Source organism: Bombina bombina, chromosome 10 (genome assembly GCF_027579735.1).
Source record: "Bombina bombina isolate aBomBom1 chromosome 10, aBomBom1.pri, whole genome shotgun sequence".
In the NCBI taxonomy this organism is placed as follows: Eukaryota; Metazoa; Chordata; class Amphibia; order Anura; family Bombinatoridae; genus Bombina; species Bombina bombina.
Window position 1 is genome coordinate 23,280,447 of NC_069508.1, and position 19,174 is coordinate 23,299,620.

The 19,174-nt window shown below is 38.2% G+C and overlaps 1 protein-coding gene across 1 annotated transcript in view; it reads left to right on the forward strand.

The window, feature by feature from the left end:
• Nucleotides 1-19,174, forward strand: part of HMCN1 (hemicentin 1) — a 297,578-nt gene that overhangs the window by 128,426 nt on the left and 149,978 nt on the right. Inside the window, exons 30-32 of the mRNA XM_053693857.1 lie at nucleotides 4,074-4,228; nucleotides 11,065-11,343; nucleotides 14,285-14,566. Of these exons, the coding sequence (XP_053549832.1) occupies nucleotides 4,074-4,228; nucleotides 11,065-11,343; nucleotides 14,285-14,566 (716 nt within the window). The remainder of the gene's footprint in view (nucleotides 1-4,073; nucleotides 4,229-11,064; nucleotides 11,344-14,284; nucleotides 14,567-19,174) is intronic.

Below are 19,174 nucleotides of genomic sequence, written 5' to 3' on the forward strand. Positions count from 1 at the left end.
CCTAGTTAAAATAAATACAAAGTTGCCTGTAAAATAAATATAAATGCTAAAATAGCTACAATGTAACTATTAGTTATATTGCAGCTATATTAGGGTTTATTTTACAGGTAAGTATTTAGTTTTAAATATGAGTCATTTATTTAATTAATTAAATGATAGTGTAGTGTTAGGTGTAATTGTAACTTAGGTTAGGATTTATTTTACAGGTAAATTTGTATTTATTTTAGCTAGGTAGTTATTAAATAGTTAATAACTATTTAATAACTATTGTACCTAGTTAAAATAAATACAAAGTTGCCTGTAAAATAAAAATAAATCCTAAAATAGCTACAATGTAACTATTAGTTATATTGCAGCTATCTTAGGGTTTATTTTACAGGTAAGTCTTTAGTTTTAAATAGGATTCATTTATTTAACTATAGTAAATTTATTTCGTTTTATTTAAATTATATTTAAGTTAGGGGGTGTTAGTGTTAGGGTTAGACTTAGGTTTAGGGGTTAATAACCTTATTATAGTAGCGGCGACGTTGGGGGCGGGAGATTAGGGGTTAATAATTGTAGGTAGGTGGCGGCGATGTTAGGGAGGGCAGATTAGGGGTTAATAAAATGTATTATAGTGTTTGCGAGGCGGGAGTGCGGCGGTTTAGGGGTTAATACATTTATTATAGTGGCGGCGATTTGCGGTCGGCAGATTAGGGGTTAATACTTGTAGTTAGATTGTGGCGACGTTGGGGGGAGGCAGATTAGGGGTTAATAACTATAATGTAGGGGTCGGCGGTGTTAGGGACACCAGATTAGGGGTTAATAGTTATAATGTAGGCGGCGGCGATATCGGGTCGGCAGATTAGGGGTTAATACTTGTAGTTAGATTGCGGCGACGTTGGGGGGGGGCAGATTAGGGGTTAATAACTATAATGTAGGGGTCGGCGGTGTTAGGGACAGCAGATTAGGGGTTAATAGCTATAATGTAGGCGGCGGCGATATCGGGTCGGCAGATTAGGGGTTAATACTTGTAGTTAGATTGTGGCGACGTTGGGGGAGGCAGATTAGGGGTTAATAACTATAATGTAGGGGTCGGCGGTGTTAGGGACAGCAGATTAGGGGTTAATAGCTATAATGTAGGCGGCGGCGATATCGGGTCGGCAGATTAGGGGTTAATACTTGTAGTTAGATTGCGGCGACGTTGGGGGGGGGCAGATTAGGGGTTAATAACTATAATGTAGGGGTCGGCGGTGTTAGGGACAGCAGATTAGGGGTTAATAGCTATAATGTAGGCGGCGGCGATATCGGGTCGGCAGATTAGGGGTTAATACTTGTAGTTAGATTGCGGCGACGTTGGGGGGGGCAGATTAGGGGTTAATAACTATAATGTAGGGGTCGGCGGTGTTAGGGACAGCAGATTAGGGGTTAATAGCTATAATGTAGGTGGCGGCGATATTCGGTCGGCAGATTAGGGGTTAATAAAATACTGCAGGTGTCAGCGATAGCGGAGGCAGCAGATTAGGGGTTAATAAGTGTTAGATTAGGGGTGTTTAGAGACTCGGGGTACATGTTAGGGTGTTAGGTGCAGACTTAGTGTTTCCCCATAGGAAACAATGGGGCTGCGGTGTTAGTTTTTTTTTCAGCCGAAACTCCCATTGTTTCCTATGGGGAAATGCCGAATTTTTACGAGCTAATTCGGATTTATTCGGAGATACGGCAGCTATTTCGGATTCATTCGGTAGATTCGGAAGTATTTTAATTCGGAAATTTTTCTTTGTCAATGGGCAAACGTACAAAATCAGCAGGGGGTCAATGTTTTTTTCCCTCACTGTATATGGCAGCATTTGTTTTTAAACTTTTATTTTAAAATGTCATAAGAACAAGGTTCTAACAACACTATCAAGTAAACAACAGATTACAATGCAGAGCCTTAATACAGTAGCTTTTCTTTTCAATCAGAGAGGCATTGCTAGGTCTCAAAAATAACAGAATGAAAAGTCCAAGTTATCATAGTCTATTGCAGACCCACTCAACTTGTCTAACTTTTCATATTGGAAGCCTGAACAGATGTAAACATACAAAAAACACATACAAAAAACACAGATTTACACAAACACAGGTGTAAATATACAAAAACACAGGTGTAAATATACAAAAACACAGGTGTAAACATACAAAAACACAGGTGTAAACATACACAAACACAGGTGTAAATATACAAAAACACAGGTGTAAACATACAAAAACACAGATGTAAACATACACAAACACAGGTGTAAATATACAAAAACACAAGTGAAAACATACATGAACATAGGTGTAAACATACAAAAACACAGGTATAAACATACAAAAACAGATGTAAACATACAAAAACACAAGTAAAAACATACAAAAACAGGTGTAAAAATACAAAAAACACAGGTGTAAACATACAAAAACACAAGTGAAAACATACAAAAACACAGATGTAAACATACAAAAACCCACAGGTGTAAACAAAGAAAAACACAAGTGAAAAATACAAAAACACAAGTGAAAACATACAAAAACACAGGTGTAAACATACAAATAACACAGGTGTAAATAAAGAAAAAAACAGGTGTAAACATTAAAAAACACAAGTGTAAACATACAAAAACAGAAACATACAAAAACACAGGTGTAAACATACAAAAAATACAGGTGTAAACAAAAAACACACAAGTGAAAACGTACAAAAACACAAGTGAAAATATACAAAAACACAGGTATAAACATACAAATAACACAGGTGTAAACAAAGAAAAACACAAGTTGAAACATACAAAAACACAAGTGAAAACATACAAAAACACAGGTGTAAACATACAAATAACACAGGTATAAACAAAGAAAAACAGATGTAAACATACAAAAAACAGGTGTAAACATACAAAAAACACAGGTGTAAACATACAAATAACACAGGTGTAAACAAAGAAAAAACAGATGTAAACATACAAAAAACACAGGTGTAAACATACAAATAACACAGGTGTGAACAAAGAAAAAACAGATGTAAACATACAAAAAATCCAGGTGTAAACAAAGAAAAACACAATTGAAAACGTACAAAAACACAGGTGTAAACAAAGAAAAACACAGATGTAAACATACAAAAACACAGGTGTAAACATACAAATAACACAGGTGTAAACACAGAAAAAACAGATGTAAACATACAAAAAACACAGGTGTAAACATACAAAAAACAAGTGAAAACGTACAAAAACACAGGTGTAAACAAAGAAAAACACAAGTGTAAACATACAAAAAACACAGGTGTAAACATACAAAAACACAGGTGTAAACATACAAATAACACAGGTGTAAACAAAGAAAAAAACAGATGTAAACATACAAAAAACACAGGTGTAAACATACAAAAAACAAGTGAAAACGTACAAAAACACAGGTGTAAACAAAGAAAAACACAAGTGTAAACATACAAAAAACACAGGTGTAAACATACAAAAACGCAAGTGAAAACATTCAAAAACACAGGTGTAAACATACAAAAAAGCTGGGTTTGGAACGCTGACCTCCTACTATTTAGGCCATTGCTTCCTGGCTTATATGTATATTTATTTATTTTTTCATACTCCTCCAGATAGGCTGAGGAGCACACTGCATTTGTAAGTATGATGCAGTTTTCCATAACTCTGCTGCATGTCCTGTAGTAATTGAATAGATCAGTGCAGGAGCTTAGTCACATCTTATTAACCATAGCAAGGAAGACCCAGTAAACATATTCAAGTTTCTAGGGTTGCATTCCTGGTTTACAGTAAAAGAAAGGAGAAACCTTAAAAAGTATGCTAGCAAAATTTGCTTTTTTTTATTTGCAGTGAGATCTGTTGTGCTGATATACCCAAATTTATTAATCAGATACTAAGACCATGCTGTAAGTGCTCTGAGGAGTTCCCCTTGGGCAGAAAATGTCTATATAAATAATATACGTTATAAATATTTTTGTTTACATGATGTCCTCATGGAATCTAGGCAAAAGATTTCCTGAAATTAGCAGCCGTTATCTGTTTAAATGTATTATCATTTTTATTTATCTCTTTTAGGTCTTTAATCACTGGAGATCCCAATATGAATTTGCTGGAGAAGAATCAGGTCCTTCACATAAAGAATACTCGTGTCAGTGAAGCTGGGATTTACAAGTGCGTAGCCAGCAATGTAGCTGGGACACAAGTAAAAGAAATTAAATTAATTGTTTATGGTAAGAAAAAATATCTGCCATGTATCTTTTCTAGCAGGAAAAGGGTTTATAATATTGTCAAACGTGTGATCATATTTTATAAGAGAAAAAATATATCACTTAATTTTGCAGCCAAAATTAGTTTTACATCTTTTTAAAGTAAAATCCAAGGTTGCACATTAATGTATCAATTTGCCTTGAACTGATAGATACATCAACCTAATGCTTCTCCCTAGGGTAAATAAGATTCCAGTTTGTCCTAATGAGAACACCCCAGGTTCATGTTCAAAGACAGTTGTTCGTTTTAAAAAAAAAGTATTTAGACGCCGTTGTCCCTGTCATAAGTGTTAACAGGTCATGAACATAAGCTTACTGCATGGACAACTTTCAATACAGTGGCTGAAAAATTACCTTTATCCTTATTTATATTCTTTATTCTATACATACTGTATGTTACATGCAATATTTACTAATAAAGTGTAGCTGTTCTTATCCAACCTACATACTTTACTAGAAGAGGGGTCACCATATATGGACTTCTTAAACTGTCATAGAAAGATATAGCTGCACCTCAACTGATGAACCCCTACTGGCCAACTTACACATTTCTGCTTAGATGTACAAATCTGTAAGCATATTGTATACATTTGGAACTCAGTTGCCCATTTTGATGGACACCAATATATATATGAGCAATGTTCTTTTCTTCATTGTACTTTCGATAAATATAGCTATATCTCCACTAATGAGGTCCATATAGACTGCCTGTATGTCTGAAGGTAGCTGTACAAATCTTGTTCAAATTAGACCAATACTTCAAGAATGTTCTCTTTTGTAGAAGGTGCTGGGCTAAAATATACTTTATCTTAGGTATGCACTTTCCCATAGAACCGGCTGTTAAGCTACACTAATTTGAAGTTGAGATAGTTCCTTGTGATCTTGCAATAGCTACTTCTAAATGAGAAGGTTTTAAGGTAGCAGGCAGAATGGAGGAGGGAGGACAGATGAGGAATCATGGAGGAGGGAGGACAGAGCAGGCAGCATGAAGCAGGGAGGACAGAGAAGGCAGCATGTAGCTGAAGTGAGGCAGTTTTGCCAGAGGAAGGAGGAAGGAGAGAGTTTCAGAGGAGGGAGCATGGAGTTTTAAAGGATGGAGGAGGGAGTTATACAGGAGGGAGGAGGAAGTATGGAGTTTTACAGGAGGGAGCAAGGATATCCTAAAATGGACACCGTCGAGGTACATCCCAATGAGCAGGTTGTCATGCTGCTAGAGTCACTCAAATTTTGAGCAGCTCAAGTTTGATGGCTTGTGACTGACTATTGTTCATTATCGTAAACAATGTTAGATCTCTTGCCTTATGGAGGAGGAAATCAACAGAGTAACTCTAAGGAACCTTCTGAAATAATCTTCACCAACAAACAGCATTATATATTGTTCTTAGTGTTTAAAAGAAACCCTTATTTTGTAAAAATATTTAATTTCCAATTCCATGTCAGGGCTATCAGTGATAACACATTACTAGTTACTTCAAGCCCAGAAGGAACAGTTGTAGGTAATCTATCACTGACTAGTAGACTGAGACATCCTGTGTCAGGGATATTGGTATCAATCCGGAATCGACCCAAAGGCTAGTTTGAGTAAAATCCAGGACGTGACCCACAAGTGTGACAGATAACAAGGAACCACAGGAGGATAAAACAAAGTAACAGGTACTCACTCAACTGGTCTGGCAGGTAAGAGACTAACTCTGCAGGCAAAGGTTTGGTAACTTTCTGGCAGATTTGTGGTTAAGCAGAGTCAGGCAGGCAAAGGCCCGAAAACTTTCAGGCATATTTGGGTTTAAGCAAAGGCAGAGTCAGGCAGGCAAAGGTCCGGTAACTTTCAGCCAGAATTGGGGTTAAGAAGAAACAGAGTCAGGCAGGCAAAGGTCCGATAACTTTCAGGCAGATTAGGGGTTAAACAGAGGCAGAGTCAGGCAGGCAAAGGTCCGGTAACAAGGTAAGTACTCACAAAACTGCAGAAGAAGGAGCCAGCAACGGAACAAAGTCCAACAAACAGGCCCCTAATCTCCAAAATGCTGGGTGGATATAGGCCGGCTGACGTCATCAGCGAGGGATGGCCACAAATGCGCATCACATTGCTAGGCTACCTAACGCTACATCAAAGACTTCAGGAAGCCATAGTGGAGTGGGTCATCAAGCCGTGGCAATGCCCCCTCCTCAAGGACCCCTCCTGGGGCCAAGACCAGGCGGGAAAAGTTTTGTGAAGTATGAACCGACTTCATACTCAGGGTTACCATCAACTAGAAAGGAAGGAGGTTGCTGGAGAATCTATTTCGGACTACAGGTTTCAGAAGGGAAACATGAAAGACCGGGTGTACCTTAAGGGTCTTAGGAAGAGCCACTCGACATGCAGAGGAACACACCTGGGAGACTACCCGGAAAGGACAAATATAACGAGGACCATATTTAGCACAAGGTAGAGAGCCATACCTTCTCCCCACTGCGATAGTCAGGTGCCTTTTTTCTCTTTCGATCAGCGAATAGTTTGTATCTTTTGGAGGAACAAAGAAGAATGTTGCGGATGTTTTGCCAGTGACAACAAAGATTTTTGGAAGCATGATCAACAGCTTGAACTCTAGTAGCAGAAGTAGATACAGAAACAATTCTGGGGTTTAATCCATAAGTAACTTTGAAATGAAAAGTTCTTAAAGAGGAGTTGAAACACGAGTTATGAGCCAGTTCAGCAAGAGGTAATAGTCGGGTCCAATTGGATTGATGATGATAGATATAGTGTCTGAGAAAGGTCTCAAGACATTGATTCACACGCTGTCTGGCCGTTGGATTGAGGGTGATGAGAAGTTGATAAAGAAATAGTAGTACCCAATTGTTTACAGAGGGACCTCCAGAAGAGGGAAACAAATTGAGCACCCCTGTCTGAGACTATGTTGAGAGGGAACCTATGTAATCGGGCGATATGAAGAACGAACAATTCAGAAAGTCTTTGAGCAGAGGGTAAACCAGGGAGAGGAACAAAGTGAGCCGACTTGGAGAATCTATCGACCACAACCCAGATAGTATTATTGCCAGTAGAAGAAGGTAAATCAGTGATGAAATCCATGGAGATGTGGGTCCAAGGCTGATGATGAACAGGTAAAGGCTGCAGTAAACCAGTAGGCAAATAACGGAAAGCTTTATTAGAAGCACAAGAGGTACAAGGGGAGATATATTCTTCAACATCTTTTTTCATGGAAGGCCAACAGACGTGTTGTTTAAGGTTCCAAACGGTGTTGTTTATTCCTGGGTGACGAGCAAGAACGTTATCATGAGCCCAGCGTAGCATCTTGAGACGAAGATTGTTAGGTACAAACAGAAGACCAGATGGAGGAGTACATGCCAAAGGTATTTTAGTCTGGGTTGATTGGAGTTCTTGAAGAGTAGAGGTAGATATTTAGCGATAATTGTCAGAGGATGGAGTATAGTATCAGGTACTTGTTGTAAGGAAGTAGTGGGTAGAAACTGCCTCGATAGAGCATCTGCTTTGATATTCTTTGTTCCGGGAATATAGGATAGGACATAATTAAACCTGGAGAAATATAAAGACCATCTAGCCTGTCTAGAATTAAGTTGTTTTGCAGTTTGGAGATATAAAAGATTCTTGTGATCAGTCAGAATAGTAAAAGGTAGGTCAGTGCATTCAAGCCAATGTCTCCATTCATCCAAAGCCATTTTGATGGCGAGAAGTTCTTTGTTTCCAACATCGTAATTTAATTCGGCAAGACTAAATCTTTTGGAGAAAAAACTCAAAGGGTGAATCTTTCCGAATACAGAATTGCATTGAAAAAGCACAGCTCCTGCTGCTTAAGAGGAAACATCCACTTCTATAATTAATTGGAGATTAGGTTTTGGATGACATAGTATAGGTGCTGAAGAAAAGGCAACCTTGAGGATTTCAAAGGCCTCCAGAGCCTGATCAGGCCAATCATTACAATTTTGTCCCTTTTTAGTTAATGCAGTGAGAGGAGCAGAGATATAATTAGCAAAGTCAAGGAACCTCTGAAAGGCTTTAGGGAAGTAGGTCTGGGCCAGTCCAGAATAGCGAACAATTTGCCAGGATCCATTTCAAATCCAGTGTGGGATATAATATAGCCAAGGAAGGGGATGGACTCTTGATCGAAGGAACATTTTTCTAATTTTGCAAAAAGACGTTTTTTCTCTGAGTCTTTGAAGAACCGATTTGACATGAAGGAGATGATCTTGCATGGTTTTTGAGAATATAAGTATATCGTCGAGATAAATAATCACGAACTGATTCAAGTAATCTCTGAAGACTTCATTAATGAAATGTTGAAAGATGGCTTGTAAGATGAATACAGAGCGCAAAAGGAATAACCCAGTATTCGTAGTAACCAAATCTGGTATTAAATTTGTTTTTTCATTCATCCCCTTTGCAAACTCTTATGAGGTTATAAGCACCTCGAAGATCAAGCTTAGAGAAGATTGTGGCTCCTTGAAGATAGTGAAAAGTTCAGGAATGAGTGGTAGAGGATAACTGTTTTTGACAGTTATTTGATTTAAGGCACAATAATCAATACAAGGTCAAAGACCCCCATCTTTCTTTTTCACAAAGAAAAAAACAGCTCTAACAGGTGATGAGGAGGGATGAATGAACCCTCTAGCTAAATTATTCTTGATATATTCATCCATAGCGATAGTTTCTTGACGGGACAAAGGGTATGTCCTACCTCTAGGAAGAAGAGCTCCAGAAGAATGATTGGGTAGGTAGATTATCCGGCACATTTATCATAGCTATAGTGGATAGCGTAATTCCGGGAACGTTCAGAAGACAGGGATCTGACTGGTGAGGAGGGTCATCAGACATGGCAGTAGAGGTAAGTGAAGGTTTGGAAATAGTGTGTAAATAGTGACTGAAACAGGTAGCTCCCCAGGAAGTAAGTTTGCCCTGAGACCAGGAGAATACAGGATTGTGGATCTGTAACCAGGGGAGGCCAGGATTAAAGGAAACTGTGGAGAGATAATGCCGTCAAAACAAATGGTGAAGTACTCCCACAGACATGAGCAGAGGAACAGTGGCAAACTGAATAACACCAGAGCCCAAAGGTTGACCACTGACAGTGGAAACTCTAATAATGTGATCCTTAGACCAGAGTGGAATTTGAAGAGGCAAAAGAAGAATCAATGAATACACCTGCAGCAACTGAATCAATAAGGGCTTGAGTATGGAACTTATGTTGATTGAAGAGAAGAGTCACAGTAACAAAAAGTTTGGGATTGAGGGTGGAATAAATGGTGTTGCTTAACCCTGCCCCTCGATCAAGAGTTAAGCCCTGGCTTTTACTGGTCTGGTCAGACAGTCTTTAAGCAAATGACCCTTCAAGCCACAATACAAGCAAAGACCCAAAATGCGTCTTCTCAAGCATTCAGTCTCAGTTCATTTTATAGCTCCCATCTCCATAGGTTCCACAGAATCAGAGGAAGATGGATTCAGAGGGACAGGATTAGAAAATCGGGGAGGTAAATGAAAGGATGGTCTAATCAAAGGCCTCCGGCCACAATCCTTTTCCTGCTGATGTTCAAAAAACCGCGCATCAAGCCTGATGCCTAAGTTGATAAGATCTTCTAAAGATTCTGAAGACTAGTTCATCTTTCATCTGTTCAGACTAACCCTTGCAAACTGCTGCTCATAAGGCTTCTTGATTCCAGGTAGTTTCAGCAGCTAAAGTACGGAATTCAATAGCATATTGGGCAACTGAAAGATTACCTTGATGTAGATCCAATAAGCCAGCCTTAGCGTCAGCAGACCTACCTGGTTTATCAAACACGGAAGAAAAGGTAGATATAAAAGAGTCCACATCACTGAGCAGAGGATCAGTCTTTTCAAGCAGGGATGATACCCATGCCAAACCTTCCCTTTCATTAGGGAGATAAGAAAGGGCCTGGCTGAACAGGGGCTGCTATAGTTTGAAGAAGTGCAGCTATCTGATCCAATTTAGAGTCCAATGACAGCAGATGTGCAGCATGGGAACCAAGTAACTGTCCCTGGTGGGTCACAGCCCTGGCTAACTCAGCGGGATCCATATTTATGGCCTGTTTGTAATGTCAGGGATATTGATATCAATCCAGAATCGACCCAAAGGCTAGTATGAATTAAAACACAAACACTAGCACACTGAGTAAAATCCAGGACATGACCCACAAGTGTGACAGATAACAAGGAACCACAGTAGGATAAAACAAAGTAACAGGTACTCACTCAACTGGTCTGGCAGGTAAGAGACTGATTCAGGCAGGCAAAGGTTTGCTAACTTTCTGGCAGATTTGGGGTTAAGTAGAGGCAGAGTCAGGCAGGCAAAGGTCCAGTAACTTTCAGACAGATTAGGGGTTAAGCAGAGGCAGAGTCAGGCAGGCAAAGGTCCGGTAACAAGGTAAGTACTCACAAAACAGCAAAAGAAGGAGCCAGCAATGGAACAAAGTCCAACAAACAGGCCCCGAATCTGCAAAACGCCGGTGGATATAGGGACGGCCATGAATGCGCTTCACGTTGCTAGGCAACATGACGCTACAGCAAAGACTTCAGAAAGTCGTAGCGGAGCGGATCATCGAGCCATGACAGCTTGAATACTGCTTTATAATGTTATTTCTGATTTTATGCCTCGTCATGCCTAAATTAGAAAAAAGTAACCTTTTTTTGTATATAAAGAGATTCATTTTAATTGTGACACTTTTAGTCAACTTACATTGATTGCTTAAGTGGTTTGGATGTAGAATTAGCTCATCTTTACACTAACAATAAATAAATATGCCTGCATGTAAATAAACTACTTTGTGTTTTGTAGTTCCACCCACCATTAAAGATGGAAACCGCACAGCTGAACTGACGTTTATTGTAGACAGTGAAATTAACCTGGAATGTGAAGTCCGCGGTATCCCTAAACCTACAATATCCTGGTACAAAGATGGCCAAGCTATCGTTCCTAGCACACAATTTATCTATGTAGAGAAAGGAAATTATCTCCGGATACCACAATCTCAGATCACAGATTCGGGTACATACATATGCTATGCAGCCAACCTTGCTGGATCCTCTGAGAAGACCTATCTTGTGGACATTCATGGTATGGAGCTTTGGTTTATATCTTTGATAAGTTTTTCCATTTAAATATTTTTTAATCTTGACCAACCTAAATTGTACATATTACCTGTAAATAAAGAGTCAGTCAGAGGGTCTGTGTTTCATCACTCCTGCGACCTGTGAGATTGGTCGAAATTGTTGATAAACAGCTATACATTCTTGTGAACTGCTGGTGCAATACCACCTCCTGCAGATTTGCGGCCAATCGGCCGCTAGCAGGGGGTGTCAATCAACCCGATTGCATCCGATCGGGTTGATTTCTGTCCGCTGCCGCAGGGCAGGCGGACAGGTTATAGAGCAGCTGCTTCATAACTTCGAGCTTGATAAATTAACCACATGGAGTCATGGTTAACATTTGGATCAATATTTTATTTCATTTGTAGCAGAATTGTAATAAGAATATAGCAGATGTCTAGTTGAGTAGAGTACATCATTAGAAACTTAAAGGGACACTCAAGTCAAAATAAACTTTTATGATTCTGATAGAGCAGCAGTTTTAAGACACTTTCCAATTTACTACCATTATCAATTTTTGCCAAGTCTTGTTATATACACACTTTCTGGGGAACAAGATCCTACTGAGCATGTGCACAAACTCACAGGGTATACGTATACTATTCTGTGATTGGCTGATGTCTGTCACATGATACAGGGAGCCGGAAAATAGAGGAAAAAATTAATTTATCAGAAAACAATCTACTGCTTATTTGAAGGCGTTAAATCATTGTCTTTTTATTATGCACTTGATAATTATGCAATTCTACTTCATTGAGTGGTTCTTTAAGAAAAGGAGGGGTATAGTGACATTTTCTGTGTCACAAAAAGCACTCATATGTACAATATCTTTGATCAAATTCCCGGTAAAAAGAGGCCTTTCCAATAAGAGACATAAATAGTTCATTGTCTGCAGCGATGGGACAACCCTGTCTTCATCTCTCGCCACCATTAGGGCAGAATATCAGTGCTACTTTATATTGCTTACTATAGAATAGAAACGAAATGATTTATTTAAAGGGAAGGTGTGATGAGCTTTGTTTTTATGGGACATACCTAAGAAAAAGAGTGAGCAGGGCATACTAAAGAACAAACATATTACAGCACAGATAAAGGGACAGTCAACACCAGAATTTTTGTTGTTTAAAAAGATAGATAATCCCTTTGTTACCCATTCCCCAGTTTTGCACAACCAACACAGTTATAATAATACACTTTTACCTGTGCGATTATCTTGTATCTAAGCTTCTACAGACTGCCTCCTTATTTCAGTTGTTTTGACAGACTTGCATTTTAGCCAATCAGTGCTCACTCCTAGGTAACTTCATGTGCATGAGCTTGATGTTATATATAAAACACATGAACTAATGCCCTCTAGGGGTGAAAAACTGTCAAAATGCATTTAGATTAGAGGCGGCCTTCAAGGTCTAATAAATTAGAATATGAACCTCCTAGGTTTAGCTTTCAACTAAGAACACCAAGAGAACAAAGCAAAATTGGTGATAAAAGTAAATTGGAAAGTTGTTTAAAATGACATGCCCTATTTGAAACATGAAAGGCTTTTTTGGACTAGACTGTCCCTTTAAGTTTATATGTAAATTATAAAATTAAACACTGCACACATTGCATGTAAGGATGACTCTAATAAGATTATAGCACATGTTCATAATAAAAAGACAATGCAATCTTACTTTGAATTTTTTTTTCTGGCAGAATACCCCCCCCCCAAACATTTTCTTATGTGATTCAGACAGAGCGTAGAAATTTTAAAAAGTTTCCAGTTTTCTTCTATTATAAAATTTGCTTTGCTTCCGCACCTGGAGCACTAAATGGCAGAAAATAGTGCTGCCATCTAGTGCTCTTGCATATGGATTACATTCTAGCAAATTGCTGCCATCTAGTGCTCTTGCATATGGATTACATTCTAGCAAACTGCTGCCATCTAGTGCTCTTGCATATGGATTACATTCTAGCAAACTGCTGCCATCTAGTGCTCTTGCATATGGATAACATTCTAGCAAACTGTTGCCATCTAGTGCTCTTGCATATGGATAACATTCTAGCAAAGTGTTGCCATCTAGTGCTCTTGCATATGGATTACATTCTAGCAAACTGTTGCCATCTAGTGCTCTTGCATATGGATTACATTCTAGCAAACTGTTGCCATCTAGTGCTCTTGCATATGGATTACATTCTAGCAAATTGCTGCCATCTAGTGCTCTTGCATATGGATTACATTCTAGCAAACTGCTGCCATCTAGTGCTCTTGCATATGGATAACATTCTAGCAAACTGCTGCCATCTAGTGCTCTTGCATATGGATTACATTCTAGCAAACTGTTGCCATCTAGTGCTCTTGCATATGGATTACATTCTAGCAAACTGCTGCCATCTAGTGCTCTTGCATATGGATTACATTCTAGCAAACTGCTGCCATCTAGTGCTCTTGCATATGGATTACATTCTAGCAAACTGCTGCCATATAGGGTTCCAGACACGTGCACGCTCCTGAGGTTACCTCCCTTTTTTTCAACAATAGATACCAATAAGAAAAAAGAAAATGAGATAATAGAAGTAAATTGGAAAGTTGTTTACATTTTCACGTTCTATCTGAATCATGAAAGAAAATTTGGGGTTTCATGTCCCTTTAATTCCATTTCCCCTCCCCTTTAGCATGTGACAGCCAATCACAAAACAGAAACTGCGCATTTAAAAAGATTGTGCGCATTTTTAAAAATTGCATGTTCTTTCTGAATAATGAAAGTGTAATTTTGACTTTACAGTCCCTTTAAATTGTTTTCGTGTGTTTAGTGAAGATGTTGGTAGCTAAAACAATCTAACTGTAATTTAATTAACTATAAGTAACGATTCACAAAAATATTACATTTGCTTTCTAAATAAACTTTGCCACATATATATCATTTTTGTAGTTCCAGCTAAAATTGTTGGAGATTTCAGCAAACAACAGATTAAGAAGACAATTATTGGTAAATCATTGAGCTTGGACTGTGAAGCTACTGGATACCCGTTGCCTTTAATAACGTGGCTGAAGGATGGGGTGCCTTTGGAGGTCAAGGAAAACATCCAATTTCTGTATAATGGAAGAAAATTAGAGTTGAAGAACACAGTGGAAATGGACCGTGGACAGTACACGTGTATTGCTACTAACAGTGCAGGAGAAACTGAAGTCAGATATCAAGTTATGGTTTTAGGTAACTGAAAGCAGTGCCAAGTACTCGCTACATTACCACTGTGTTCCATTTCATTATAGAAAGTATTTTATTTATGTTTTAAAATGTTCAAAACGTTTACATAAGTAGATTAAACAGTGAACGAGTCCAACAAAAAGATTAAATTCCATTACACATAGTAGGGGGACATTTCATGCAAATAAAAAGACAGCAAGTAAAGTTATCAAAGACAAACTCTTCCTTGAAAAAAGATACATAAAAGATGTTTATATTATACACATAGGGATTCATTTCTTATTGGATGGTAGAGGTAACGTGGTAGACAAGGGAAAGCCTCAACAAGCCTGGTTTATTTGGCACAGAAAAAAAGTAATAATTTCTTAATGTTCATTGTCTGGTTATTATAACATAAAGCAACTGTGGATAGCACAACAATAATACAATGTTTTATAATAAAATCTAGTATTTGTATATTTAGGTTGATACAAGATAACAAGCTGTAGTGTTGGTTTGTGTTTTTGGGCAGTGGTATTTCTGGATAATGAATTTATGTTTATTATCAAACGCGTAGTGTTAGTGCATGCTGACGTTTAATGAATGCAATGATGAGATGTTATGTTGGTACATGGTTATATGCAGGGCTATTAGGGCAGTGAATTTTAGTCAGTGCTCATCTGGTGATTAGTGATGTCTTTATGATGTAATTGGTGATGTCATTTATGGCTCAACAAAGCCTGGGTGTGGAGGAGAAGCGGATGTAGTATAAGCACCTGTGTATTGTGTCTGATTGAGACTCTTAAAAGACCATTATATTCTGTAGAATTGTATAATCAATAAGTGCATAATAGCAAGACAATGCAATAGCACTTGTTCTAAATTTCAAATGAGCAATACATTTGTTTTTCTGACAAATGTAAAAACTTGCTTTCATTTTCTGCCCTCTGTATCATGTGACTGTTATTATCCAATCACAGACTCATATGTGTATTCACTGTGAACTCTTGCACATGCTCAGTAGGAGCTGGTACCTAGGTAAGTGTGCGTATAAAAAGACTGTGTACAATTTGATAATGGATGTAATTTGGAAAGTTTTATTTTTAAATTACATGCTCTGAATCATGATTTTTTTTTTTAATTTAGTGTCTCTTTAAAGGGACACTGAACCCAAATTTTTTCTTTCGTGATTCAGATAGAGCAGCAATTTTAAGTAACTTTCAAATTTACTCATATTATCAAATTTTCTTCATTCTCTTGGTATCTTTATTTGAAATGCAAGAATGTAAGTTTAGATGCCGGACCATTTTTGGTGAACAACCTGGGTTGTTCTTGCTGATTGGTGAATAAATTCATTCACCAATAAAAAAGTGCTGTCCAGAGTACTGAACCCCCAAAAAAACAGCTTAGATGTCTTCTTTTTCAAATAAAGATAGCAATAGAACAAAGAAAAAATGATAATAGGAGTAAATTAGAAAGTTGCATAAAAGTGCATGCTCTATCTAAATCACGAAAGAAAAACTTTGGGTTCACTGCGCTATACCTAACACGTATCGCTTGTGCGCTAACTAACCACACGCCGCATAAGACCTATAGTGTTAAAACCGAAGTAAGTTATGAATATTTTACATTTCAATGTTCTTCACATGGAAAAAAATGTTCTTTTTATTTTTAAATAAATATTTATATATATCATTTTTTGTAAAATATATATCTATACCTATCTATTTGATAATATACAGGTATAGATATATTCAGATATATAAAGAAATATCTATTTTTAAAAATACAAAAACTTTTTCTACTACATTGGAATGTAAAATATTTACACATTAAAACATTTTATAAAATACATTTTATCAGATAGTGTATAAATGAGTGTAACTCTTTATTTTATTGTATTTAAGTTGTGTTTGGTGCACATTATTTTTAACCCTTAAACTTTACACTAGGGGGTAGATTTATTAACTGCCGAGCGGATATGATTTTGCTAGAGCGAATCATGTCTGCTCGACATCGCTAAATGCCGACAGCATATGCTGTCGGCATTTAACATTCCACAAGTATTTCTGGTGAACTGCTTGTGCAATGCCGCCCCCTGCTCAGTGGCGGTCAATCAGCCGCTAGCAAGGGCTGTCAGTCATCCCGATCGTATTGCATAGGGATGATGTCATTCCCCCACCTATTACCGCTGCTTCTTAACTTCCGTTTCAGGTGAACCTGAAACGATGGGACTCAGAAGTTTCCACCGCTGCTTCATAAATGAAGCTCAATGTCTTCACCCACGTAAACCCGAAGCACGCTAATTTAGTTTACACTCAAGCGAACACATTTACTTTTAACTTGTAAAATGCCTGCAGTCGTTGTTGTGAGGAAGCTTCTGTACAGAAAGAGTGATTGATTTATGAAATAAACTTCCTCAAGAGGTAGTAATGACAAACACTGTGGGGGACTTTAAAAATGCCTGGGACAAGCATAAGGCTATCCTACATAATAACTAATGTCTGGGATAAGCATAAGGCTATCCTACATAATAACTAATGTCTGGGACAAGCATAAGGCTATCCTACATACTAACTAATGCCTGGGACAAGCATAAGGCTATCCTACATAATAACTAATGTCTGGGACAAGCATAAGGCTATCCTACATAATAACTAATGCCTGGGACAAGCATAAGGCTATCCTACATAATAACTAATGCCTGGGACAAGCATAAGGCTATCCTACATAATAACTAATGTCTGGGACAAGCATAAGGCTATCCTACATAATAACTAATGCCTGGGACAAGCATAAGGCTATCCTACATAATAACTAATGCCTGGGACAAGCATAAGGCTATCCTACATAATAACTAATGCCTGGGACAAGCATAAGGCTATCCTACATAATAACTAATGCCTGGGACAAGCATAAGGCTATCCTACATAATAACTAATGCCTGGGACAAGCATAAGGCTATCCTACATAATAACTAATGCCTGGGACAAGCATAAGGCTATCCTACATAATAACTAATGCCTGGGACAAGCATAAGGCTATCCTACATAATAACTAATGTCTGGGACAAGCATAAGGCTATCCTACATAATAACTAATGTCTGGGACAAGCATAAGGCTATCCTACATAATAACTAATGCCTGGGACAAGCATAAGGCTATCCTGCATAATAACTAATGTCTGGGACAAGCATATGGCTATCCTACATAATAACTAATGCCTGGGACAAGCATAAGGCTATCCTACATAATAACTAATGCCTGGGACAAGCATAAGGCTATCCTACGTACTAACTAATGCCAGGGACAAGCATACGGCTATCCTACATAATAACTAATGTCTGGGACAAGCATAAGGCTATCCTACGTACTAACTAATGCCAGGGACAAGCATAAGGCTATCCTACATAATAACTAATGTCTGGGACAAGAATATGGCTATCCTACATAATAACTAATGTCTGGGACAAGCATATGGCTATCCTACATAATAACTAATGCCTGGGACAAGCATAAGGCTATCCTACATAATAACTAATGCCTGGGACAAGCATATGGCTATCCTACATAATAACTAATGCCTGGGACAAGCATAAGGCTATCCTACATAATAACTAATGCCTGGGACAAGCATAAGGCTATCCTACGTACTAACTAATGCCAGGGACAAGCATACGGCTATCCTACGTACTAACTAATGCCAGGGACAAGCATACGGCTATCCTACGTACTAACTAATGCCTGGGACGAGCATAAGGCTATCCTACGTACTAACTAATGCCTGGGACGAGCATAAGGCTATCTTACATAATAACTAATGCCTGGGACAAGCATAAGGCTGTCCTACATAATAACTAATGCCTGGAACAAGCATAAGGCTATCCTACATAATAACTAATGCCTGGGACAAGCATAAGGCTATCCTTCATACTAACTAATGCCTGGGATAAGCATAAGGCTATCCTACATACTAACTAATGCCTGGGATAAGCATAAGGCTATCCTACGTACTAATTAATGCCTGGGATAAGCATAAGGCTATCCTACATACTAACTAATGCCTGGGACAAGCATAAGGCTATCCTTCATACTAACTAATGCCTGGGATAAGCATAAGGCTATCCTACATACTAACTAATGCCTGGGATAAGCATAAGGCTACCCTACATAATAACTAATGCTTGGGACAAGCATAAGGCTATCCTACATACTAACTAATGCCTGGGACAAGCATAAGGCTATCCTACATAATAACTAATGCTTGGGACAAGCATAAGGCTATCCTACATAATAACTAATGCCTGAGACAAACATAAGGCTATCCTACATAATAACTCATGCCTGGGACAAGTATAAAGCTATCCTATGAACTAGATACGTTTATACTGTTAGGTAATATCGGGCAGACTTGCTGGGCCTATGGCTCTTATCTGCCGTCAATATCTATATTTCTTTGTAATATTGGTTATCGTAACCTGCCCTAACAATAGCGTGCCACTTGTAATTTAGACTATTGATGGCAATAACCTTATAAGACACGTGAGCTCCTTTTTCTTTCTGATTCCTATAAATGTTATGTGAAGTGCTGATGGTTTCAATGGACATATGAGGAAAATTTAACCCCTTAATGAC